The sequence below is a fragment of the Artemia sp. Qi Xiang Cuo genome, chromosome 10 (assembly GCF_049724085.1).
Source record: "Artemia sp. Qi Xiang Cuo chromosome 10, ASM4972408v1, whole genome shotgun sequence".
Classification (NCBI taxonomy): Eukaryota; Metazoa; Arthropoda; class Branchiopoda; order Anostraca; family Artemiidae; genus Artemia; species Artemia sp. Qi Xiang Cuo.
In genome coordinates this window covers 20,982,802-21,008,610 of record NC_142803.1, presented here as the reverse complement: position 1 = coordinate 21,008,610, position 25,809 = coordinate 20,982,802, and the positions used below count along the sequence as shown (strand labels likewise).

The window sequence follows — 25,809 nt, the reverse complement described above, 5'->3', positions numbered from 1 at the left end:
AGAATAGCTCATACCTTTCATGGTCTTAAGTATTAATTGGTCGTAACCGGACGGTCTTTCGATGTTTAGGAGCTTAACTTTTTCTTCTCTCGTTTAGAAATTCTAGTTAAGCTATTCATCTGTTTCCCCATTCAAGTACTATTCTGGGGTATGCCGAAAAACGAAAAAAAACTATAACAAATCTCTTAAAATGGCATTCAAGCGCTGCTTACTGAAATGTGAACGAGTAGAGAGAGAGAGACAGAGAGAGAGAGAGAGAGATAGAAAAAAACTATTAAAGCAAAACAAAGTGACATAAAATAAATAACAAATACAATGCTACAAATAACAATCAATCTATCCTTCGAGACCCGGTGAAGTCTGTTTATGGTCTAATCTCATTATCTTATATTTTTTCTTATTCCAAGCCATATATATTAATAGTTAATAGCTTAAATAGGTGAAAAAATATGTTTTCCAGGAGTTGACTTAGTTGATTTGCACTCCTTGCCGGCCGTTCTATAAAGTTTCTAGACTAGAAACAAATTGCTAAATATAATTCAAAGAAAATTCCAACCAGAAAGTTCCACCTTGCGGAAAATTCGCCTCCATTAAAAATCCCCCCCCCAAAAAAAAAAATTCTCCCTCGCAGAGAATTCCCCCACGTACTAGTAACAACCACATTTAAAACTAAAAGCATTTGACAAATTTTCCCCTGAAAATTCCCCCATGCGGCCCTTTCTTCCTTAGAGAGAGATTAAGGAAGAGATTAAGGAATGTCTTCCCTTAAGGGAGAGATTCTTTGGATTCTTTTGATAATTTAATGTCATCTATTTTTAGATTGACTTTTTGTTAATTTAACTATTCTTGTATTCTTTTGAGTGACAAAAAGAGATATTAATTTTTATTGTTCAGCTTGTGGCTTAAAAAGTAATTGACAACAATTCAGACCTGTGACTATGCTTTGAAGAATTTAAAATTCTTGATAGGGCTATACTAATAAGATAAGGAAATTTATTTGTCCTCCTTCTTAAAGAATTAATTTTATGGTTCAGTTGAGTCTGTCTTGTAACAATCTTGCCCAAAAATCTTTAGACTTAAAAAAAATCTTAGAAAAAAGACTTTAAAAAATCTGCCCAAAAATTATAATTATTAGTCTCCATTAAAATTCATGCACTAAAACAGTGGGGGGGGGGCTCTTAAAAATTAAGAAAAATTTCCGATTTTTGTTTACATTTATAAGAATTCAATCTTTATACTAGTGCAATATTATAAATTGCTAACCTATCTTTTAAAATTTGTAGTTGTCTACACAAACGCGATTTCTTGGACGCTATATATTTAAATTCTACTCCTTTCAAACTTAATACCTCCAGCGTTTTGCAAGTTCACGCCCCTTCGACGTTTTTTGAACAATCTCTCACTCCCATTTGAAAAATAAACAAGATTTTCATTGAAGTATTATACTGTGTATGGGCCATATTAAGTACGTCTAAGGAAATCCTTTTCAATAATACTCCCAAATCCTTTTCAAGAATACACCCGAGAATGCACCCCCTATCCCCATTTTAACCCCTGCCCTAAGTTATGATATATATATAGTTCGTGGCTTTGCTGAAAAAATATCACAATAAATTTTCTAAGAAATTCCGGAAAATTTTCAGCGCCTCGTTCCTTTTCAACCTAAAGTGTTTCAATTAGGCTCAGAGACTTAGTCCACCCAATTTGCAAATAAATTTTATTTTTGCAAATAACTTTATTGCCTAGGAATTCCTATTTTTATTTCCGTTAAATATTCACTAACACTCCATCCCTTTATTTGAAATCCCTGTCAAGGAACAAAACGTTGGGGAGGGCCCACACTTTCAAACTATACCAACCCTGCTAGTTTTTGTGCTTGATGTTTACTTGCGGGGAAAAGTGTAAATAAATAGGTAACTGAAAAAAACGCACTGCCATCTATTGTAAAAAGTGCCATCAAACCCCGTGTTCAATACAGCTTATTGCAATTAATTCCAGTTACTTAATGACAAGTGCAATTACCATGCTCTAATGATCATCTTTTGGACATTAAAATTTATTTACGATACTAAATTGACACTTGGAAGAAATGGTCAAATTCAAGTTGTCTATATTTCCCGCTATACGTATTTGTTGCTCCTATTGTACCAAAAATTATTGTTTAAAAAAAAAAAACATAATATAATTAATAATCTTGCAGCTCAACAGCACTTTTCAAGAAATGTTCTAACAAAAACATCTTTAATAAATACACCAGGAATTGTGTATCTACAACTTTTGACGAACATTAAGCCAATAAACAATTTGATAGGTTTCACCAAGCGCTATTAAGCATATTTCAGTTATTGTAATTGAATTTGAACGCCAAAAATTACCAAAATCAATTAGAATTAATAAATTGCGTTCGGAGTAAAAGATTCAAATAAACACAACAAAAATACGTTTTTGACCGTTGAAACCCGCTCAGTTTAAATGTTGTAGAGATAAGACCCTCTTGAGCTAAAGTCCTCTATACAGGTATGCATTCAAGTCAGCCAATAGTTTTTCTGTTTTTTAGAAAAAATTGAAGCTAGATGAAGTAGGTTTTGCTTACTTTTTTATGGGTTCAAATCTAAGCGCAGATCGTAAATTCCTTCATTAATTTTAAGTCCTATCACAGAATTAATAGCCTTGTTTTTAAGTTATAAACATGAAAGTTTAAAGTGTTTGTGCCAAAATATGTGTATTTGTCGGTGAAAGTGTGATTACACGTGTGATTAATCCAAATCCAGTCCCATGTTTAGCAGCCAGCTACTCTGTTCTTTCTGTTTTGTTATTAAACTTTTAGTGTAGATGAAATAAAAGTTGTTTGGAAATAGTGTTTTGTTTTACTTTTTCTTATGTACTTTGGCATATCGTACGCGTGTTTAAAGCTTTAGGACTACACACTAAAATGGTATATTTTTAATTTCCTTTTTATTTGTTCTAAGACAGGGCCTGATACAAACTTACTGTTTTGGAAAGGGGAGGCACCAATGAAATTTTGGGCAATGAAATCTTATCTAATTTTTTTTTTTACCCTCCGACCCTGTAATTAGCACAAATTTTGACCTTCTGAAGGGTGATGTGGCCATAAAACCACCCAACGGATCCACCCCTGTTCTAAGAAGAAAATTTTAATACCAGATTATATAATGATTATATAAGATTATATAAGATTAGAATATTAGAAGCTACAGTGATGACAGTGGTCAAATATGGCTCTGAAGCATCGGCGCTCCGAAAAGCGGATGTAGATTTGCTAGATGTTTTCCAGAGAAATTGCTTAAGGATTGTTCTAGGTATCCGGCTGACTGACCATATTTCAAACAATAGGCTATACGAAAAATGTGGTTCAATACCGCTCTCTAGGGCTATTATGAAAGAAAGGTTGAGGTGGCTAGGGCACGCTGTGCGGATGAAGGATGACAGATTGCCGAAGATTGTTCTTTTCGGCCAACCGTCTAGGGCTAAACGGAAAGCAGGCCGTCCTCGTCTGGGGCGAGAGGACGTCATAAAGAAAGATTTAAAGGAAATGGGAACTTCGCGGATGGGTGTAAAAGGGGAGGCTTTGAATAGATTGGGATGGAGGAGGAGCGTGCGTAGCTGTGTGGGCCTCAGGCACCTTGGTGCTGCGGTGAGTTGTTAGTAGTAGTAGTAGTAGATTATATAATGGAAAATTAGATTGGGATGCTAACTTGCAAATACGATTTGTTTCTAAAATAACTAGATTAACAACAAAATTCTGACTTAATTTTCAGCAGCTTTACTTCATAAAATTTTTTGCTTTTAAATCCAAGTTTCATTGGTTTTCGACAATATCTTGTAGAATTTTTAATCCTTCCATCCATTTTTTTTTTTTTATAATACCGGTACAGCAGTATTTCTTTTGCAGCGTCAGAGCAATTCGTTTTGCAAGCTTTTGAAAAGCTACTCGGGTTGGGTGCAGGGGTGGATCCATGGGGTGGTTTTTGAGACATGTGCCAGCCCCTGACGATTGAAGGTCTCACTAATTACAACGACTGAATGGTTAAAAAACAATGGAAGAACCCAAGTTTCGCTGGTAGCCCCTCCCTAATATTGATTCTATATCTAACCCTGGCTGGGTAAACTTTGAATTATTGTAAATAATTATTTCCGATGCAAAACGTTAAATTCCAGAAAGTTAAAAATTCCAAGAAGTCAGTAATAAATTTCGGGGTGATGGTAAATACTGGAGGATATATCTGACCTTTTGAATTCTTTCGAAAATCTTAAATGCTGTTGATAATAATTAATAGGCGCAGTAAAAAAATAAAAATAAAAGAAGGATGTTTGCCTCCAGAAATCATTAGATTGGGATAGGATAGATAATGCGAAGTTGTTTTGGCTTCGGGTGGCTTGGTGTAGCATTGAGTTGATAGCAGTAGTAGTAGTATGTAGTAGTAATAATAGATACAATCTACTTAAGAATAATGAAGATAAAGATTTACTAGCAAATGAAGATTTACTTTTACTATAGAAATTGAAAATTATAATTAAAAATATAGTGTATTATAAAATTAAGTTATTTTCTTATATATTTTCTTATGTGTAAAATTATATTTATTTTGTAGTAAAATCTTAAAATACAAAAATGAAAATTAAAATATTACAATTTAATTAATATTACAAAGTTAATCAATAAAGATTAACAAATAAATATCTCGATTGTTACTTAAAAACAAAGAATTTGTTCACCTTCCTTTTGTATTTTTTTGTGAATTGCAATATACCTAATTACGATACGATACGATACGAATTTAATATGTCAAAAAACTTGAATTAAATGAAACACAAAATATTGTCGAAAAGACAATCTGTGTCGGTTGGTAAACGCGGGCCTACAAGGCTCCAGTTTGTTCTGGTGCCTTGTATTACACCCTGTTCGAGCTGGTTCAGGGAGAAAACCTCTATGCCTGCTTGACTCAAAAAGCTTCTCTCCAAAGGCCATTGTAAGCTGGTTTCGCCTGACATCAAGTCCTTCTAAGCCGAGGATTTTACGGCTATCATCATAATTCGTGAATTCCGGACCTAATAGCACACGGGTAGCTCGTTCCTGCACATTCTCAAGGTCATTTCTTTGCTCTTTACTTAGCCCCGGATGCCACACAGGAGAAGCATACTCTAAAATACTCCAAATGTGCAGTTTATAAAAATTCAACAGTGAAAAACGACTAAAACCGAATCGCCGAATTGTGACTAGATTACGCAACGCTATATTTGCCTTCTTATTACAATATTTACATAATCCATCCATGACATTTTTGAGTTAAAAGTCACACCAAAATTATAATAATATTTAAAATCGGCACATTTATATCACTTTGACTAGGAACTTCTTTTTTCAAAAACGAGACTCTCATAAGTGCTGACTTTTTCCTATTAGTTGAAAGCCGTTTTTGTTCACAGTCAGCCTCCAAACGGCAAATTTTGCCATCCAAACTAATCATGGATCCTAGTGTCTGAAGTATCAGCAATGCTAAATTATCTGCGAACTTCGCTCTATTTTCATGCCAAGTCGCAATTTTTTTACACAGTATTAAAAATAAAATAGGTCTTGTTTTGGTACCTTGGGGTATTCCACAGAAAACCTCAAGAAAATTCAATTGTACCCCATCAGCACTAACATACTGTTTCCTTCCGTGTAAAAAACTATGAAGTATCCGAATTAAAAAGCTCTAAAATCTGTCATTGACTCAAGAATATCCGGATGGCTTGATTTGTTCAAAGCCATTTCTACGTCTGCTTGCAATAATTTTACAAATGCATCTTTATTTTACAGATGCTCCAGGGCTTCTTCCACAATTTTGATGAGATAATATACTGTGGTAGAGTTTTTGATAAATCCCTACTGACATGGATCTATTTTATCACAGAAATCTTCTAGTAATTATTTCTTTAGGAAATGTTCGAAAATGTTAGATACAACAGGGGTCAAAGATATAGGTCGTAGGTCACTCACCCCTTTTGGATTCAAAACTTTAGGTATTGGCGTTACGATTGCTTTTTTTAAAGCACTCGTGAAGGTACCACTCAACAAACATTAGTTTAAAAAGGCAGTCATAGGTTCAGCTAGAAAGGCTGTGCTTTTTTTTATACAGGGTTGCTAGAATATCTCCAGTGTTAGTTGCCTTATTGAGGTCAAGTCTCTCAAGAACCTTTGCAACTTAGTGAGGGAAAATCACAGGTATCTTAGATGGAACAGCCAAGAAGGGAACACTGGTGGATTGCTTTTACAAATACTAGCAAAATACTTATTAATAGCGTTTGCATCGAGGTTATTCCCAGATTCGTCGTATACGCTTACACTTTGTTTTACAGAGGAGCCAGTGAGAAGCCGTATTCCTTTATAGTAACCGGCTGAGTTTGTGGTCATGAGCTCGTTTAATTTCGAACCGTAGGACTTCTCAGCCAACCTACATTCATAGACCATTTGATTTCTCAGCTTGGAAGCTTCGCCCATCTTTCCCTTTTTATGAAGCCTGTTGCGTTTGCGTATCAGCCTTTCCAGGCCCGAGTTTACCCAAGGCTTGTCAGATGAGTTTGCTGTGATTATCTTCTCTGGAAATTTTATAATATGCTATGCGTATTTCAGTGGAAAATATTCTATACATGTCGTTGACATTGCAGTTTTCGCAAACTTTTTCAGTTTTTCAAAACAGACCATTTAGCGAATAGCTTTTTTCCTGAATTAGTCAGAGGCCGGCTTAAAAATATCATTCATCACTATTTACCTATTTACCATTTACCATTCCCTTGTATAAAAGTCTAAGTTATTTTAAAGTGAAATTGCACTTATAATACCATCTGATAACTAGAAAAGATTTTTCACCTACACTAACAAAAATTTGTTATGGTTGCGGCATCCACTGCAACCCAGTAAAGAACGAACTCTAGCCCGTAGTAATCGAAAATTTAAAAGGATGTTTTGCAAAAAAATTGTTGAGTGGGGAAAATCTCCGTTTGAAGCTGATTCAAGAATGGCAATTATTATTTTTGAATACTGTTACGAATGATAACAATTTCAATGGTAAAAATTTATTGCGAAAAAAATTTATGAAAATTCTTAAAAACAGCCTGAATCATCACAAAAATGGTGCCAGATCAAAATTAAAACTAGACCACTGGAACCTCCATAGCTGAAAACCCTATATAGGAGAATTAAAGTCCCCTATCTTGAGAAAAAAAAATCCCTTTATTGTATTGGAAGCAGTGATGTTTCTCTTTTTTTTCATCTCTCTTTTTTATTTTCTCTCTCTCCTTCTTCTCCTTATTTTTACCACTATTGGGGCCTTAAAACAACATAGAAAGATACTTAAGGGCTCATTGAAAATATCATTGAGAAATCATTCAGTCTATTCGTTATTTGTATTTAAATTCAAAAACGCGGAAATTATTACCGCTATCCGGGGTCTATCTAACTCTGAAAAAGCTCAAATATAGTATTTCTTTTCTTATTCTAAAAATACATCCAAAATATTACTAAAAAGGGATACGCAAAAGAATAGAAAAAGCTATTTCAACAAATTTTCATCTCGGCAGTGAGGAAATACAAAATTATACACAATAGATACAAATATTTTCCATCAGCCGTTTGCTTTGAGATCCACGAAATACCAATAAGATTGATTACAAGATCAGCTGAGCCGTGACCTAGAACAACAAAAAATCTGAGAACATAAATCAAAATTAAAAAAAAACGATGTATTCAGAAGCGATTAGTTATTTAATTACACTCCTCTATCCCTGGTGTGTTTACCAGGGGTAATAGGATTAAACTATCAATACAGAAACTTTTCACAAAAATCAACCAAATTTAATTTTTGATCACAATCCGAGTATTTCAATGTAGCACAAAAATCAACCCAAGTCCTTTTTATTAATATTTATTTGATTCTTTTCTCTTAAATAGTGAATATTCCCATTAGGAAAAGACCTTTTAACTTGTAAAAAGTGAACCAAGCCGTATCATAACCAAAATTTTAAAAACCATTTTTGAAACAAAATATTTACTGAAACAAAGTCGATATTTGATGCTGATTCAGAAATGGTAACTATTATGTCAATTTGTCTCAATTGCAAAAGTTTATTGCAAAAATAAAATTATTTGAATTTCCAGGAAGAGCCTTAAACCCGTTAGGAAATGGTATCGGAGCACCACTAGAATCGGCATGATTGAAAAACCAACAAAAGTGACATACAGCCCCCCCCCCTTGAACCACAAGGAAAACCCCTTTTTCCATGGGATGCATTGATTTGCCTCTTTATTTTTTTTCCCTGGGTGATCGCTGCGAACCAGTTGTCTTAGAATTCTGAGAGAGAAATCATTAAAAGAGAGATCACCATTTCTAGTGCCCTTTTAATTACCAAAAGAGGTTACGTCACAAAAAAGTGGCAATTTCTGCAACTGTGTGCCATCAAGCAAAATTTTTGGCCAAGACAGGGTCAAAATTCAAGAAATTCGAAAATCAAGGATAACGAATAAATTTTTATGGTCAAAAACTCAAAACGGATGGATTTAAGACCTCCACTAAAACAGAACAAATTGATGTTTCCTGCCGTTTCAGCCCTCAGACAAAAAAGAACAAAGTGGTGTTTCCTGCCATTTTTTGTCATAAAACATCGATTTTTGGCAAAAAAAGGTCAAAATGCCAGAGGATGGGAAATCTTAGGTAGCCAATCAATTTTTCATGGTCTTAAATCTTAAACCAAATATTTTGACCCCCCCCCCCCCTCCCATTCGGAAAATTGCACCAAAGGGATGTTTTCTGTCAAATTCTGTAAAAAAACCTCAACTCTTACCCAAAGAGGGTCTAATTACGAGGAAATACAAATTATAAAGACCTAATCTACTTTTTACTGATCCTCAAATAGGAGGTTTTAGTCCCCTATTGACTAAAATGTCTTTTATTTATTTCCACCTTATGAAAATAATTGAATTCTTCATGAGTAAATTCTTAAAGATAGTGATAATGAAATGCTTCTCCGGCTTTAGCTACGGTGCGAAGTTGTATATATTGTGCGAAGATTATATTTAATAATTTTCGAGGTAAAACTTATATTTAATGCTCTTAAAAAAAAACATCCTGACTTCTTTACTGTCATCACCCAAGTTGAACAATCTCTTGTAAACTTTATTGTGTATATTAAAAAAAGCAAATACTAATTTTTAAAAAATGAAGTTTTCTTCATTTTAAAGAGCGTAAAGAGCGTAAAGGAAGTAAAGAGCGAAGATAAAACAAAATGAACGAAAATTATTACTTCGCCAGATGCGTAAGATATATGTACAGAACTACCTCAAGTAGACTATCTCGTGGCTTATTCCAATATCTTTAGAATGCTAAAAACTAACACTTTACTGAAAACCAAGCTAAAGTTTTTCTTTACAACTGTAGACAAAAATGTAGAATTAAAAGTGTAGACTAAAGTATATCGATATCATAGTCACTGAAAGACTGTCGAGAGACTTAAGAACTAGTCTTTGTTTTGTGCAGATTTCTCATAGAATTTTTTTATCCCTAGAGATCATTCTGTTTAGGGGGAAATGGGGTTTTGGGTTCTATTACAAATCTATTACAAGTCAGGTTATTTGAAATCATTTTGCAGAAATATTTTACGAATTCGGGGAAGCAATAATTTTTGTTTGTTCTCGGGTTCAACTTCGTTCTTTACTTCCAAAAGAAAAACTTTGATGAAAAAAAAAAAATCTCATTAAGGCTTGTACTAACCTTGAGGAGGAAAATTGCATAAATAAAGCATTTTAAAGTGGTTGCACCCGAAGTTAGCTCTTCAACATACACGCCATGAACATCTAGAATAGAAAATAGAACACGTCTCTTTATTAAATATCTTTAGATTTGTCAAATAGTCTGACCAATTTAATGTGAAAAATTTAAAGGTTTGGCTTAATCCATCCTTCATTTTTGAACAATAAATTGTATTATGGCAGCGATGTCAACATCAATCTCGTCAAGCGCTAAATGTTCTCTCAAAAGACATCATCAGGGTAGAATTTCATAAAGTGCTTAATTGGACAGAAAATGTCTAAAGGAAATTCAATTCCATATCAAAGTTGGAATTTTTTTAATGGGATAAGAAACTCGCATTGTTTTGAAAATCGAGGTAATTGACATCTTTCTAACTTTAATATGTCAATAATGTTTGGGATAAACGCACTGGTACTTATTTATAATATGTTGATAATTTGTCAATTAATGTTTTTAATTTTTGATTATTAATTAGTAGTTGTTCAACTTGAAAGTCAGAATAACGATTATGACTATCTATTAATTCTAAATAGCTGAAAAGGGCTATCCACGTATTCCAGCAGCCCCAAGAACATGAGTGGCAGCTTGAAGCAAGTTAATAAAGTTAACAATATTTTTGTGTAACATAAAATATAATATAAGATATTATAAAATAACAAACATGATATGGAAATAAATAAACATATATATATATATATATATATATATATATATATATATATATATATATATATATATATATATATATATATATATATATATATATATATATATATATATATATATATATATATATATATATATATATATATATATATATATATATATATATATATATATATATATATATATATATATATATATATATATATATATATATATATATATATATATATATATATATTATGTATATGTATATGTATGTATGTATGTATGTATGTATATATATATATATATATATATATATATATATATATATATATATATATATATATATATATATATATATATATATATATATATATATATATATATATATATATATATATATATATATATATATATATATATATATATATATATATATATATATATTGCCAAAATTTTGCCAAAAAAATAAGATAATTTTTTATTTGTCACTCACATTTTCACTTGATCTGAAAGTTTGGTCCATGTACGTAGCAAACATATATATATATATATATATATATATATATATATATATATATATATATATAGAGATATATATACTATGGCAAATAAATATATATATATATATATATATATATAAATATATATATAAAAAAAAAAAAAAAAAAAAAAAAACTGTAGTCCTAATCCAGCAATATGAGACAAATGTGCACTATGAACGAGGCATCACCTTACACATCCATCCAACTACCTAGAGACCAAACAGTATACCCAAACCATCAACACATATATTTAGTACATAAGTCCAAACTCCTGATCAAGCGAAAGTGTGTACATAAAAAATTTGCCTTATAGTACCATAAATGCAAAGAATTATTAAAGAAAACTGGCCCGTTACTGTGAATTATGCAGGCTTATCTTATTTTTGGCAAAATTTTTGAAGAAATTAAATTTCAGCTGGGGGGAGGGGGCAAACTGGGGTTGGGGGGATCAAACTGAGATCTGGGGGGCAGTTGCCTCCTGTCCCATAAAAATTTACGCCCTGGCGAAAAACAACACTTTTGGTGGCACTTCTTAAGTAGATAATGTAAATATTGCAACCATATAAATAAAATCTACAAACGAATTAATCGAAATGATTTTGCATCGATCTTTTATGTAATTATCTTAATTTTTAGTTACTGTGTGCCGTGTTTTGTTCTTTACTAGGTTTCAGCTATTTCCGATAAAACTAGCATGGGCACAGGGCTCATTTATAATGAACTGTATCGGTCATTATGTTACTCTTTCGATATTCGATATTGTCTCAAATTGTATATTCTTTCATAATGTACAAGCGTTGGCGGCTCAGTCAGTAGAGCGTAGGTTTTGTAATCCCAAGGCGTCAAATTCGAGCATCACCTGGGTCAAATTTTTCTCTTAATTATAAATGGATGATACTGGTTTCTAGGAAAATAAGGATTTACAGCAAACTTTTAGTCTCCTAACATTCAGTTATTATAAGCTTTACTATTCGTTCTTTACTTTAATTAATTAAAAAAACTCTTTCCACAAACTAAGTTTTTCAAAGAAAAGAAAGAACTCCATTAAACTCAAAATGAGCAAAAATAAAATCAAATAATCTTCTAAGCTTGAAACTACCACAGATTAGCATCGATAAATAAATAAAACCCAAAACGAACAGAAATTACAATAAATAACTTTTACAGTAATGCTGATTTGTGGTAGTTTCACGATTATTTGATTTTATTTTTGCTCATTTTTGGTTTAATATAGTCCTTTACTTTTCTTTGAAAAACTTATTTTGAGGGAAAAGTTTTTTTTAATTAATTTCTGGTCGCTTTATATTGACATAGTCTTTTCAGGGAAAAAGAACATAGTTCTTTAAATCTTTTCGGTTTTTGTAAGACTTTGCAAATTGACCTGCTATTTGTATGCTGGAGAACAATTTTCAGCAATTTTTAACAATAAACACCATTTTAAAAATCTGGACACAAATAATAGCGTTTGATTTAGTTTCACACCTCGTCTAGTTGACCTGATATAGAAAACTTCATACCATTTACAAAAAAATCTGTTTACTTTCTTTAATAGCTTGGATACATTTTGGTTAAATTTTAAGAGCAGAAGTAGCCCCGATAGTTTGAACATAATACCCTCAGTCGTTCTTGGGATTCTGCTGATATGCCTTATTGTTAATTAGCATTAACAAAGTGCATTTTGATTTAATCTCAAGGCAACATTTAGTTTTGAAACATGACGGGCAAATGGGAAGGTGAGCGTGGGAGGGGGATTAGTTGCCCTCCAATCAAGTTCGACTATTAAAAAGGGCATTAGCCCTTTCTATTTTCAATCGAATGAGTCCTTTTCGAAGTTCCTACGACAACTTCTTCGATACGAAGTGCCCTGATCCAAACAAAAAAAAAAATTAATAATATATTGTACCCATATCGATTTTTAATACAAAAATGTCAAGCCTTCCAATCACTTTCGACTATTAAAAAGGGCACTAGCCCTTGCAATTTCCAATCGAATGAGCCCTTTTTTAGTTTCTACGACAACGCTTTCTATAAAGACCTTATATGCTCCCAGGGCATGAATTACAATCCTTGCCCTGAGGGCTGTGTGTGTGTGGGGGGGGGGGTTGTCACCCTTAAAGACCTACTTTCCAGAACTTTCAATTACGTTGAACAAAATGGCTATCTCAAAATTATGATTGGATCTGTTTCAGAAACGGTGGGCGTGAGAGGGGGGTTAGTTGCCCTCCAATGACTTTTGACTATTAAAAATGGTACTATCCTTTTGAATTTACAATGGAATGAACCCTTTTTGATGTTTCTATGTCAACACTTTCTATAAAAACCTTATATGCCCCAGGGCATAACTTAAAACCCTTACCCTGAGGATTGTGGGGGAGTGTTCTCCTCAAAAACATAATTTCTATCTGGAAATCAACACCACTGAACAAAATGGCTATCTCAAAATTTTGGTTGGATGTGTTTGGGAAAATGGTGGGCGTGGAAGGGGTGTTAGTTGCCTTCCAATCACTTTCGACTATTAAAAAGGGAACAAGCTACTCCAATTTCCAATCGAATGAGCCATTTTTAAAGTTTCTACGACAAATCCTTCGATATGAAGTACCCTGGGTTAAAGAAAAAATAAATAAATAAAACATTGAGCCAACATCGTTCTTTACCTAGGCAGCGCAATTGTGCTGCCTATGACTAGCTGCGGAAAAGAAAAAGCAAAATATAATAATGAATTGGTATTTTTTCATTAGTCGGTACGCCCTCGAGAAATGAAGTTGGGCTTTTTACTGTGGCTACTGTAGAGCGGTCAAGAGTCTCCGATGGTAGAATGGTGAGCACAGCTTGTACGTGAAAATGCAGATTTTTTTTGTAAAAAGTGATACTAGCGGCCCTTCAGTCTTTTTGGTAACTTAAAAGGGCACTAGAACTTTTAATTTTCGTTTAAATTAGCCCTCTCGCGACATTCTAGGACTACTAGGTCGATATGATCATCCCTGGGAAAAAACAACAAGTAAATACGCATCTGTGATCTTTCTTCTGGCAAACAGTACAAAATTCCAGATTTTTGCTGATAGGAGCTTGAAACCACTACAGTAAGGTTCTCTAATACACTAAATCTGATGGTGAACATTAAGATTCTATGACTTTTAGGGTGTGTTTCACCCTCTTTTTTGAAAATAAGGCAAATTTTCTCAGCCTAGTAACTTTTGATTGGTAAGACTAAGCTTGATGAAACTTATATATCTAAAATAAGCTTCAAAATGCAATTTTTTGTATGTATCTATTGGTATCAAAATTCCGTTTCTTGGAGTTTCGGTTACTATTGAGCCAGGTCGTCTCTTACTTACAGTTACTTACCACGAACTGTTTGAAAAGCTTGGAAGTATAAAACGATATCCTTACCTTACCTTAGTTCCTCCTGTACCTCCAGAGGCACACAGGGCGTCCGTTAACAGCCCCCAATCATCCCGCAAATGAGCTGCGGCGTAAATGTCCTCCCACTCTGGGATTAAGGATGCGTGAAGGGCTCTCCTATGCCGCTCATATGTCCTGTGAAGCGTGTTTTTGGGCCTTCCTCGCCGACGCGTGCCGTCTGGTTGCAACTGGAGGATCATATTCGGTAGTCTCGATCTTGGCATACGGATAACATGGCCAAGATAGCGCCATCTTCGTTGCCTGACTACATCAGCGACATCAGGCTGGTTTGTGTAGTGGCGAATTTCCATGTTTGTTATCCTATCCTTCCGGTTAATGTTTAGGATACGTCAAATACAGTTGTTTTCATATGCAGTTAGTCGTTTTTCCTGCTCACCTGTGAGTTTTAAAAAATCCATTGCGTATGTCAAAATAGAAAGGACGTTGCTTCTGAAAATGAGAAGTTTTAGCTGAAGTGAGTACTTCGCTGATCTCCAGACTGGTCGAAGTCGTTGAAATGCCGAGCTTGCCAGGACTATTCGTGTTTGCAGTTCTTTTTCGGAGTCGCCACTAGACGAGACGGTGCTGCCGTCTATATCGGAAGATATCGGAAGTCAGTGACTTGCTCTATGCTTTCAGTCCCTAGCTGCATATTCATCGGTGAGTTAGTGGTTGACATCGCTTTGGTTTTGGGGGCGTTTATAAGTAACCCAAACTGCTCCGCTCTTTCGGCTAACTTGCATAAAAAGTCTTGAAGTTTGCTTTTGTCTTTCTCCATCAATCCAACATCGTCTGCAAAGTCGAGATCTTGGACTAGTCTGCCTGGAATTTTGATCCCGTATCCATCAATTTGCCTGAATATGTAGTCCACTATGAGAATAAAGAGGAATGGAGACAATACCCATCCTTGTTTGACACCTGCCATTACTTCGAAATATCTTGTATTTCCTTCGTAGGTTCTCACGCAGCATTCCGTGTCTTCATACATTGCTATGATAAGGCGAACAAGCTTCTCAGGAATACCGTAGAAGATCAGGATCCTCCATAGTATTGGGTGGTCTATTGAGTCGAACGCTTTTTCAAAATCGACGAACAATAGATATAGACGTTGTCTCCATTCATTTGATTCTTCAGGCATGGTCCGCAGTGTGAATATCAGATCGGCGCAAGATCTTTTTGGTCGGAAACCATGTTGCTCCTTGCATAAATGCGGGTCTAAGGCAGCTTGAAATTTTGTCAGGATGATTATGTAGAAGAGTTTTCCGGGTATTGAGAGGAGGTTGATGCCTCTGTAATTTCCACAGACTGTCGCGTCTCCTTTTTTGACCAGTTTAATAATGGTTCCTGCTCTCCAGTCCTTTGGGACTTTTTCTTTTTTCCAGAGGAGGGAAAAGAAGACTAGCCACACTGAAAGGGACCTGCGGATCGATGACTTGACCATTTCTCCAGATATACGGTCACTGCCCGGAGATTTTCCAATCTTCAGCTTTTTAGAGGCTGAAAGGATCTCTTCCGCCGTTGGCTCGTTTTCATTAATTAGAAGATCCAAAAATGGGCTGTCCGGAATATCTGGTGGAACAGAAGGGGACGGGCGATTGAGAAGGTTTTCGAAGTAATCCGCCCATCCATTTTTTCGGTCATCTGGATCGGTTAGCAGTCTTCCGTTTTCCCCCTTTACTGGTCCTTCTTGTACGTTGGTCTTCCCAACGATTTCTTCAGTTAGGCGGTACACAGCTCTCGTGTCACCACGTCGGGCTGCTTCTTCTGCCATTCTTGCTTTCTCATTGAGGTGCTTTCGTTTGTATGACCTAGCACTTTTCTTCACTTCTCTGTCCGCTTCTTTATAAGCTATGTCTTTCATGACATCAGCAGAGGGATCATTACTGAGCGTGCTCTGTTTTATTTTCTTGCGGTCTTCGATCAAGTCCCATGTCTTCTGGGATATCCACTGTTCCTTTATTGACTTTTTAAAGCCAAGAACTTCTTCAGCAGTTCTCTGAGCTTCTCCACATCAAAATTGCTTGGTAGTTTTATTGGTTGTCGGGATCTGTTGGAGCGGAGTTTCAACTTGAGTGTCGCTACAAGAAGTTCATGATCCGACCCAACATCCGCACTTCTGTAACTCCTCACGTCTTTCAGACTAGTTCTCCACCGTCGTCAGATTAGAAAGTGGTCAATCTGGTTTTTGACAGTTTTGTCTAGGGATGTCCATGTATACTAATGTATATCTTTGTGCTCGAATAATGTACCTCGTATCAACAAGTCATTTGACATGGGAAAGCTGACTAGCCTTGCACCATTTTCGTTGATAGTTCCAAGCCCGTGATGTCCCAACACCTCGGGGCAGTATGATCTGTCCTGACCAACTTTCGTATTTAGGTCGCCTGCCAAGCAAGCGACGTCATGGAGAGGGATGGAGTCTAGGAAGGACTGGAGGGTTTCATAAAAACTGTCTTTCGAGGTTTCATCGGCATCATTTGTTGGTGCATAGCATATGACTAGCGACAGCTTTGCATGTTTAGATGCAAATCGTGTATACAGGATTCTCTCGTTAATTGGTTTCCACGAGCAGAGAGACTTTGCTGCATTTGGGTTTAATATAGCTGCGACTCCGGCTGCATGTCTGTCCGTTTTTCCGCTGTACAGAACTGTATAAGTCATGTTGCTGTTTACTGTTTTGAGCTTCTTTTCTCCGCAGCCTTTCCATCGTGCTTCTGTCACTGCGAGGATGTCTAGCCGAAAGTTTTCGCACTCTTGTAGAACTTGTTCAGTTTTGAAAGGGCCGACATGGTCCTTGCGTTCCGAAATCCGATTCGTACTGGTTTATTCGCGTCGAAAAATCTGGTCGAGGGGCATGCATGGGTTGTCATCATATTGGGATTTAATCCGAGGCTTTTCACTGACGTTTCTTTAGCACATTCTTTTTCTACGGGAGCGACTTGCTAGACCACTGCACAACCGGTTTCTTCGGCTCGGCTAGGGGCAGGGACGCCAATCCCTGACCGTGGGGCCGGAACCCCCCGGACCTACCTTGCAGAGGCCGTTGTCCGTACATCTGGATCCTCCGCCCTTTCGCAGTTGTACTCCTATAGGGGATCCTCCGACGATGGTGTTCTGCTTAACCATGCAATTTAACCCATTGCTGGGAGAAGGTTTGTAACTGATGGGACGTGTCCACACGCCGGTGGGCCCTGCTGAGTGTACATTCGAGGGGCCTTCTTCCTCCTCCGCCTGTATTTACGGCCCCTGGGCGAGGGTGCCCCAGTTTCAATTAAGGACCCCCAGGGACTGGGTCCCCCCTTGGTCCGCGCCTCCAATGGAGGTACCCTACATATCTGTAGGGTTTTCCCCTATCCGCCACCTGGGGACGCGCTGAGTGGCCTGGAGAGGGCCCCTACTGAGAAGGTGACTCAGTAGGTGACTCAGAAACGATATCATCATTGTAATAATTATGGTCCAAAACGCTTAACTGGAGATTTACAAGAACACCTTCCATATGTTCCTCCTCCAAGCCCCCTTAACAAGCTACGCTATTAAGATACAAAAACCAAAATATCAAATCAGATTATTAGAGGCGTGGCTCTGTTAGTACAGCGGAGGACTTCAAATTAGAGCGTGTTGGGCTCGATTCCTAATTGATTTTTTTCCATTACGATTTTTTCTCCTTCTGTATGATCATTTTCAGATAATTTCACTGTTTTTATAAATGTGATACACTCATTTTTTAAAGCATTTCCCGTGAAGGTATTTTGTCACGCATTTTGATTCAAAAGAGAATAGAGGTCATTCAGTTCATGGTTTGCAACGACATTCTTAGCAGATCACTAAATCCATACCCCAACGTATGACGTAATTTTGTCAAAATCCTGTGTGTTTAGGGGAGGGGGGGGGGTAAAATCTGGAGCCAATTTTCCCAAATCGAATGAAAATGACAGAGAAAACTTAAAAACGAAACATATGGTAATTAAAATGGTAAAGATGTACTAAAGAAAGCTGACCTTTTTCAATGGGTGCTTGAATTATGCAGGCTTATCTTAGTTTTGACAATATTTTTGGAGAAACTAAATTTCACCTAGGGGGGAGATACTGGGTTTTGGGGGAAAGCATTGGTCTGGGAGAGGCAGTTTTTCCCTTTGTCCCATAGGAAATTACGCTCCTGACAGCAGCCCCTTGTCACTTAGTGGTTGGAGAAGCGTAGGCATGTGGTTCTGGAACCACTCAAAGTTGTATATTAAAAAAAGGATTACTTATTGTTATAGTTACTTATTTGAATTATTTACTTGACAATTCAGCTGTAATATTCTCTCCGTAGGCAAGATTCTGCATCAAAAGAGAAGAAAAACAAATAATACAAAGGTGCCGGTAGAAAATTTTCCAGGGGGGGGGGAGACGCCTAAATAGTAGTGGTGGTTGGGTGACAGTTTAGGGCACCAAACCACAACTTTACTTCAAAGAGGATGGATTGCATTCAATTTAAAATCCTGAGAAGCTAATCGATTTAAAAGTATCAATAACTATATTTTAGGCTTCGCAGTTGCAAAAGAAGTAATGCCTCACGGTGGTAGCACTGGATTCAACCAAGTTGATTTGCTTTATTTGTAATGAAATTATACTACGTTTGGTGATCTGTAATTTTGTATCAGCTATAATGAGGGGGGTGTGAGTCATTGTTTAGTTGGGTTAGGGTAGATTCCTACATAATTATATTTTAATGGGCAAACTGCTTACTCTTCTTGATGCTTCAGATAAGAGTTGAAATAGGAAGGGTGGAGTAGGAATTAATTAAAATGTTTCTCTATACAGCTAATATTTTACATTCCCATATCTACCAGCACAGAGGTGGAAAAGGCAAGGAAGGTCATCATCAGCCCCGCCATGAAATTTCTTTGGGGTGGTAAATACTGCTAGGAACTTAGTTTTTAGCAATTTTTTATGGTAAAATTTTTCTTTTTCTATTTATATGCAGGACTTCAATGTATCTAAAAAAAAAAATTTGTTGTATTCATCAATAAGAAAATCCTATTCTAGAGATTGTGATGGCTTCAGTTATGTAGAAGAGTAGTAAGGCAATAGGGAATCCAGCCAGTGATTGCGTAATATGCCTTACCACGGGTCAGTCACCTATTACAATGAACGGTAGATGCCTTAGCAGACAGGTTTTCTAATGTGACGCTCATTTTTTGTGTGTCAATCGGTTAGAGAAAGCTGGTGGTTACTCCATATGATAACTTGATTAGTCGTTTTTTTAAAAAACTTGGCAAGCTATTATGTACTCAAGCAAAAACCCTATATAATGTCCATACACTGCATTCCATTTTTCATTATGTTTTAACACATTGATTATAGTAAACTATATATTATTAACTTTGAAAACAATGGATTCGTCAATTTTCAATGTGAGTAAACTTTTCATTCTTTTATTTCCCAAAAAAAAATTAAAGAAAAATGTTTTGCTAGTAAATTCAAATTTCAGAGGGACTTAGCCCCCCTCCCCTTCAACAATACAAAATCTTAAGACTATGACGAGTATATTCGTTTGAAACGGCAAAGCACGCTTTTTTCTATTATGTAAATAAAATCTCTCCTCCACAGCTATGTTTACAAGTTTTAATTGTTTTGAAAAACAGTTCTTTATCATTCAGAAACAAGCTTTTTCCAAACATGTTGTATTTTTATGGTTTGAATGAAAAGCTTTCGTGTTACAAAGAGATTGAAAGTTTTGGGAGTCAAATTTCACAGGCTCTTGCTATAAAAACTCGACTTTACAGCTCTTAATGCTGTTCTGGGTGCTAAACGAGTCATTACCAAGGACTGGAATCCCCCCATAAGCATGGTGACATACGCCAACTGGCAAACTACTGGAAAAGGGTACAAAAAATCTGCAACTACGAGTGCCAGCATGGCTTCCGATTCAGAGTACTTCTGAGTGATGTTTAATGTCATATTTTTGGTCACTGTTGGTTCTTAGTTTATGCATTACAGAGTAGATGGAACCTCGGATAAATCAAAGATTATAAAACCAGTTCCAGTTTTAAAAATAAAAGATGCCGTTATCTAGATATTTAATTTAATTTAAGAAATAGTAAAATATATAGTTTCTCTTGTACAATTTGTAGGGATATAACCAACTCGACCTCATAAGATGAATGAAGGATCTTTTAATTACATTTTGGAGAAAAATATTGTTTCAACATTAAAATCTCCAGTACATGTTAGACCAGATCATAGTTTTAGTTAAGAGTTTTAGGTTTTACCTTTGAGTTTCATTTAGAGTTCTAGTTTAGTTTACTTTTAGTTATGAGTTTGGTGTTTTACCTTAGAGTCTTAGCTTAGAGTTTTAGTTAGAGTTCTAGTTTAGTTTAGTTTTAGTTAAGAGTTTAGAGTTAAAGCTTAGAGTCTTAGCTTAGAGTTTTTGTTAGAGTTCTAGTTTAGTTTAGTTTTAGTTAAGAGTTTAGAGTTTTAGATTAGAGTTTTAGCTTTGAGTTTTTGATAGAGTTCTATTTTAGTTTAGTTTTAGTTAAGAGTTTTATCTTAGAGTCTTAGCTTAGAGTTTTTGTTGAAGTTCTAGTTTAGTTTAGTTTTAGTTAAGAGTTTAAAGTTTTACCTTAGAGTCTTAGTTTAGAGTTTTTGTTAGAGTTGAAGTTTAGTTATGATATTTCTAAAGTCAATTAAGATGAAGAAATGTCGGAGTGTAGGTTTGACATCACCAAGCACGTGCGAGGGAAATTTTCGGTGGAGGGGGGCTTAAAAAGGCAAAAAATGGATGAACTACATGAGTTTATAAGACGGTTCGTGATAATCACAAGGTTTTTTCTGATTTTTTGGACAATACCCATACTCCTATTGATAAGGACTGATGGTTCTAATTCAATATTTTTTTATGAAAACAAACTATTTTTTTTAGTTAGAGTTCTAGTTTAGTTTAGTTTTAGTTAAGAGTTTAGAGTTTTAGTTAAGAGTTTAGAGTTTTAGCTTAGAGTCTTAGCTTAGAGTTTTTGTTGAAGTTCTAGTTTAGTTTAGTTTTAGGTAAGAGTTTAAAGTTTTAGCTTAGAGTCTTAGCTTAGAGTTTTTGTTAGAGTTGAACTTTAGTTATGATATTTCTAAAGTCAATTAAGATGAAGAAATGTCGGAGTGTAGTTTTGACATCACCAAGCACGTGCGAGGGAAATTGTTGTTGGTGGGGGGCTTAAAAAGGCAAAAAATGGGTGAACTACATGAGTTTATAAGACGGTTCATGAAATTCCCAAGGTTTTTTCCGATTTTTTGGACAATACCCATACTCCTATTGATGAGGACTGATGGTTCTAATTCAATATTTTTTTCATGAAAACAAACTATTTTTTTTAACAAATTTTTTTTTTGACTTCGAAATTATTCAACTTTTTGTTAGAGTTCTAGTTTAGTTTAGTTTTAGTTAAGAGTTTAGAGTTTTACCTTAGAGTCTTAGCTTAGAGTTTTTGTTATATTTGTAGTTTAGTTTATTTTTATTTAAGAGTTTGTTTTTTTACCTTTGATTTTAATTTATATTTCTATTTTAGTTTATTTATATTTAATAGTTTGGATTTTTAGATTAGAGACTTAACTTAAAGTTTTAGTTAGAGTTCTATTTTAGTTTAGTTATAGTTAATAGCGTGGTGTTTTACCTTAGTGTCTTACCTTAGAGTTTTAGTTAGAGCTCTAGTTTAGTTTTAGTTGATAGTTTAGAGTTTTACCTTATAGTCCTAGCTTAGAATTTTTGTAAGAGTTTAGTTTAGTTTAGTTTTAGTTAAGAGTTTAGAATTTTTAGCTTAGAGTCTTAGCTTAGAGTTTTTGTTGAAGTTTTAGTTCAGTTTAGTTTTAGTTAAGAGCTTAAAGTTTTAGTTTCGAGTCTTAGCTTAGAGTTTTTGTTAGAGTTGAAGTTTAGTTATGATATTTCTAAAGTCAATTAAGATGAAGAAATGTTGGATTGTAGGTTTGACATCACCAAGCACATGCGAGAGAAATTTTTGTTGGTAGGGGGCTTAAAAAGCTAAAAATGGGTGACCTAAATGAGTATTTCAGACGAGTCGTCGAAATTCCAAGTTTTCTTCTGATTTTTATGACAATAGCCATACTCCTATTGATGAGGACTGATGGTTCTAATTCAATATTTTTTTCATGAAAACAAACTATTTTTTTTTTAGTTAGAGTTTAGTTTCGTTTAGTTTTAGTTAAGAGTTTAGAGTTTTAGCTTAGAGTCTTGCTAGAGTTCTGTTAAGTTTAGTTGAGTTTAGTTAGAGTTTGCTTAGGTTTTGAGTTTAGTTTAGTTTTAGTTAAGAGTTTAAAATTTTAGCTTTGAGTCTTAGCTTAGAGTTTTTGTTAGAGTTGAAGTTTAGTTATGATAATTCTAAAGCCAATTTAGATGAAGAAATGTCGGAGTGTAGGTTCGACATTACTAGGCTCTTGCAAGGAAATTTGTTTGTTAGTAGGGGGCTTAAAAGGCAAATATGGGTTAACTACATGTGTTTATAAGACAATTTTTTAAAATACAAAAGTTTCTTATCTGATTTTCTTGACAATGATGAGGACTCTCATATTGTTGGTATTATGTCAAGATTTTTTCATGAGAACAAACTATTTTTTAACAATTTTTTTTTTTTGACTTCGAAATTATTGAACTTTTTGTTAGAGTTCTAGTTTAGTTTAGTTTTTGTTAAGAGTCTAGAGTTTTTAGCTTAGAGTCTTAGCCTAGAGTTTTGGTCGAAGTTCTAGTTTAGTTTTAGTTAAGAGTTTAGAGTTTTAGCTTTGAGTCTTAACTTAGAGTTTTGTTAGAGTTCTAGTTTAGTTTAGTTTTAGTTAATAGTTTGGATTTTTAGCTTATAGTATCATCTTTGAGTTGTTTTTAGAGTTATGGTTTAGTTTATTATTAGTTAATAGTTTATAGTTTTTAGCTTAGAGTATTAGATTATAGTTTTTTTTTAAGTTAGAGCTTATTTTATTTTTATTCAAGAGCTTAAATTTTTATCTTATAGTATTATCTTAGAGTTTTTGTTATAGTTGAAGTTTAGTTATGATATTTCTAAAGTCAATTAAGATGAAGAAATGTCGGAGTGTAGGTTTGACATCACCCAGCACTTGCGAGGGAAAATGTTGTTGGTGGGGGGCTTAAAAAGGCAAAAAATGGGTGAACTACATGAGTTTATAGACGGTTCGTGAAAATCCCAAGGTTTTTTCTGATTTTTTGGACAATACCCATACTCCTATTGATGAGGACTGATGGTTATAATTCAATATTTTTTTCATGAAAACAAACTATTTTTTTTAGTTAGAGTTCTAGTTTAGTTTAGTTTTAGTTAAGAGTTTAGAGTTTTAGATTAGAGTCTTAGCTTAGAGTTTTTGTTGAAGTTCTAGTTTAGTTTAGTTTTAGTTAAGAGTTTAAAGTTTTAGCTTAGAGTTTTTGTTAGAGTTGAAGTTTAGTTATGATATTTCTAAAGTCAATTAAGATGAAGAAATGTCGGAGTGTAGGTTTGACATCACCAGGCACGTGCAAGGGAAATTTTTGTTGGTGGTGGGTTTAAAAATGCAAAAATGGGTGATCTACATGAGGTTATCAGACGGTTCGTGAAAATTCCAAGGTTTTTTCTGATTTTTTGGACCATACCCATATTCCTACTGATGAGGACGGATGGTTCTAATTCAATATTTTTTTCATGAAAATAAACTATTTTTTTTTAGTTAGAGTTTAGTTTCGTTTTGTTTTAGTTTAGAGTTTATTGTTTTATCTTATAGTCTTAGCTTAGAGTTTTTTTTAGAGTTCTAGTTTATTTTAGTTTTATTTAAGATTTTAGAAGTTTTAGCTTAGAGTCTTAGCTTAGAGTTTTGTTGAAGTTCTAGTTTAGTTTAGTTTTAGTTAAGAGTTTAAAGTTTTAGCTTAGAGTCTTAGCTTAGAGTTTATGTTAGAGTTGAAGTTTAGTTATGATATTTCTAAAGTCAATTAAGATGAAGAAATGTCGGAGTGTAGGTCTGACATCACCCGGCACGTGCGAGGGACATTTTTTGTTGATGGGGGGCTTAAAAAGGCAAAAATTGGGAACTACATGAGTTTATAAGACGGTTCGTGAAAATCCCAAGTTTTTTTCTGATTTTTTGGACAATACCCATACTCCTATTGATGAGGACTGATGGTTCTATTTCAAGATTTTTTTCATGAAAACAAACTATTTTTTTAACAAATTATTTTTTTGGACTTCGAAATTATTCAACTTTTTGTTAGAGTTCTAGTTTAGTTTAGTTTTAGTTAAGAGTTTAGACTTTTTAGCTTAGAGTCTTAGCTTAGAGTTTTTGTTGAAGTTCTAGTTTAGTTTAGTTTTAGTTAAGAGTTTAAAGTTTTAGCTTAGAGCTTAGAGAAATTTAATTCAGGAAATTATGAAAAAAAAATTTAGACGGTGTTACGTGCGCGCACGTAACCTCGTCTAAATTAACCTTAAAAAATGCAATAAACCTATGTCGACTTTGCATATTTTATTCAACATATCCGACAATTGATGCAGAAAAAGAATAGAGTTTGTTACTTACTTACTTACATTTTTTTCATAATTTCTTGAATTAAATTTCTATATTGTGCATCCTAATGGGGAATTCAAGAAAAAAATTTAGACGGGGTTACATGCGCGCACATAACACCGTCTAAATTTTTTTTTTTCATAATTTCCTGAATTAAATTTCTCTAAGCTCTTTTCCCCCATTTTTTCCTTTTTAAGCCCCCCACCAACAAAAAATTTCCCTCGCACGTGCCTGGTGATGTCAAACCTACACTCCGACATTTTTCATCTTAATTGACTTTAGAAATATCATAACTAAACTTCAACTCTAACAAAAACTCTAAGCTAAGACTCTAAGCTAAAACTTTAAACTCTTAACTAAAACTAAATTAAACTAGAGCTTCAACAAAAAACTCTAAGCTAAGTCTCTAAGCTAAAACTCTAAACTCTTGACTAAAACTAAACTAAACTAGAAGTCTAACAAAAACTATAAGATAAGACTCTAAGCTAAAACTCTAAACTCTTAACTAAAACTAAACTAAACTAGAACTCTAACTAAAACTCTAAGCTAAGACTCTAAGGTAAAACACCAAACTCTTAAATAAAACTAAACTAAAATAAATCTCTAAATGAAACTCAAAGTTAAAACATCAAACTCTTAACTAAAACTAAACTAAACTAGAACTCTAACAAAAACTCTAAGCTAAGACTCTAAGGTGAAACTCTAAACTCTTAACTAAAACTAAACTAAACAAGAACTCTAACAAAAAGAAGAATAATTTCGAAGTAAAAAAAAAAAATTGTTAAAAAAAAATAGTTTGTTTTCATGAAAATCATATTGAATTAGAACCATCAGTCCTCATCAATAGGAGTATGGGTATTGTCCAAAAAATCAGAAAAAACCTTGGG

At 34.3% G+C, this 25,809-nt stretch overlaps 1 protein-coding gene across 1 annotated transcript in view; it reads right to left on the bottom strand.

Annotated features, from left to right (window-relative positions):
* Positions 1-7,182: 7,182 nt before the first annotated feature.
* LOC148947572 (uncharacterized) overlaps positions 7,183-25,809 on the bottom strand; it is a 248,227-nt gene continuing 229,600 nt past the window's right edge. Inside the window, exons 6-7 of the mRNA XM_089096156.1 lie at positions 9,768-9,850; positions 7,183-7,692 (exon numbers count right to left, since the gene is read on the bottom strand). Coding sequence (XP_088952282.1) covers positions 7,669-7,692; positions 9,768-9,850 — 107 coding nt within the window. The 3' untranslated portion in view covers positions 7,183-7,668. The remainder of the gene's footprint in view (positions 7,693-9,767; positions 9,851-25,809) is intronic.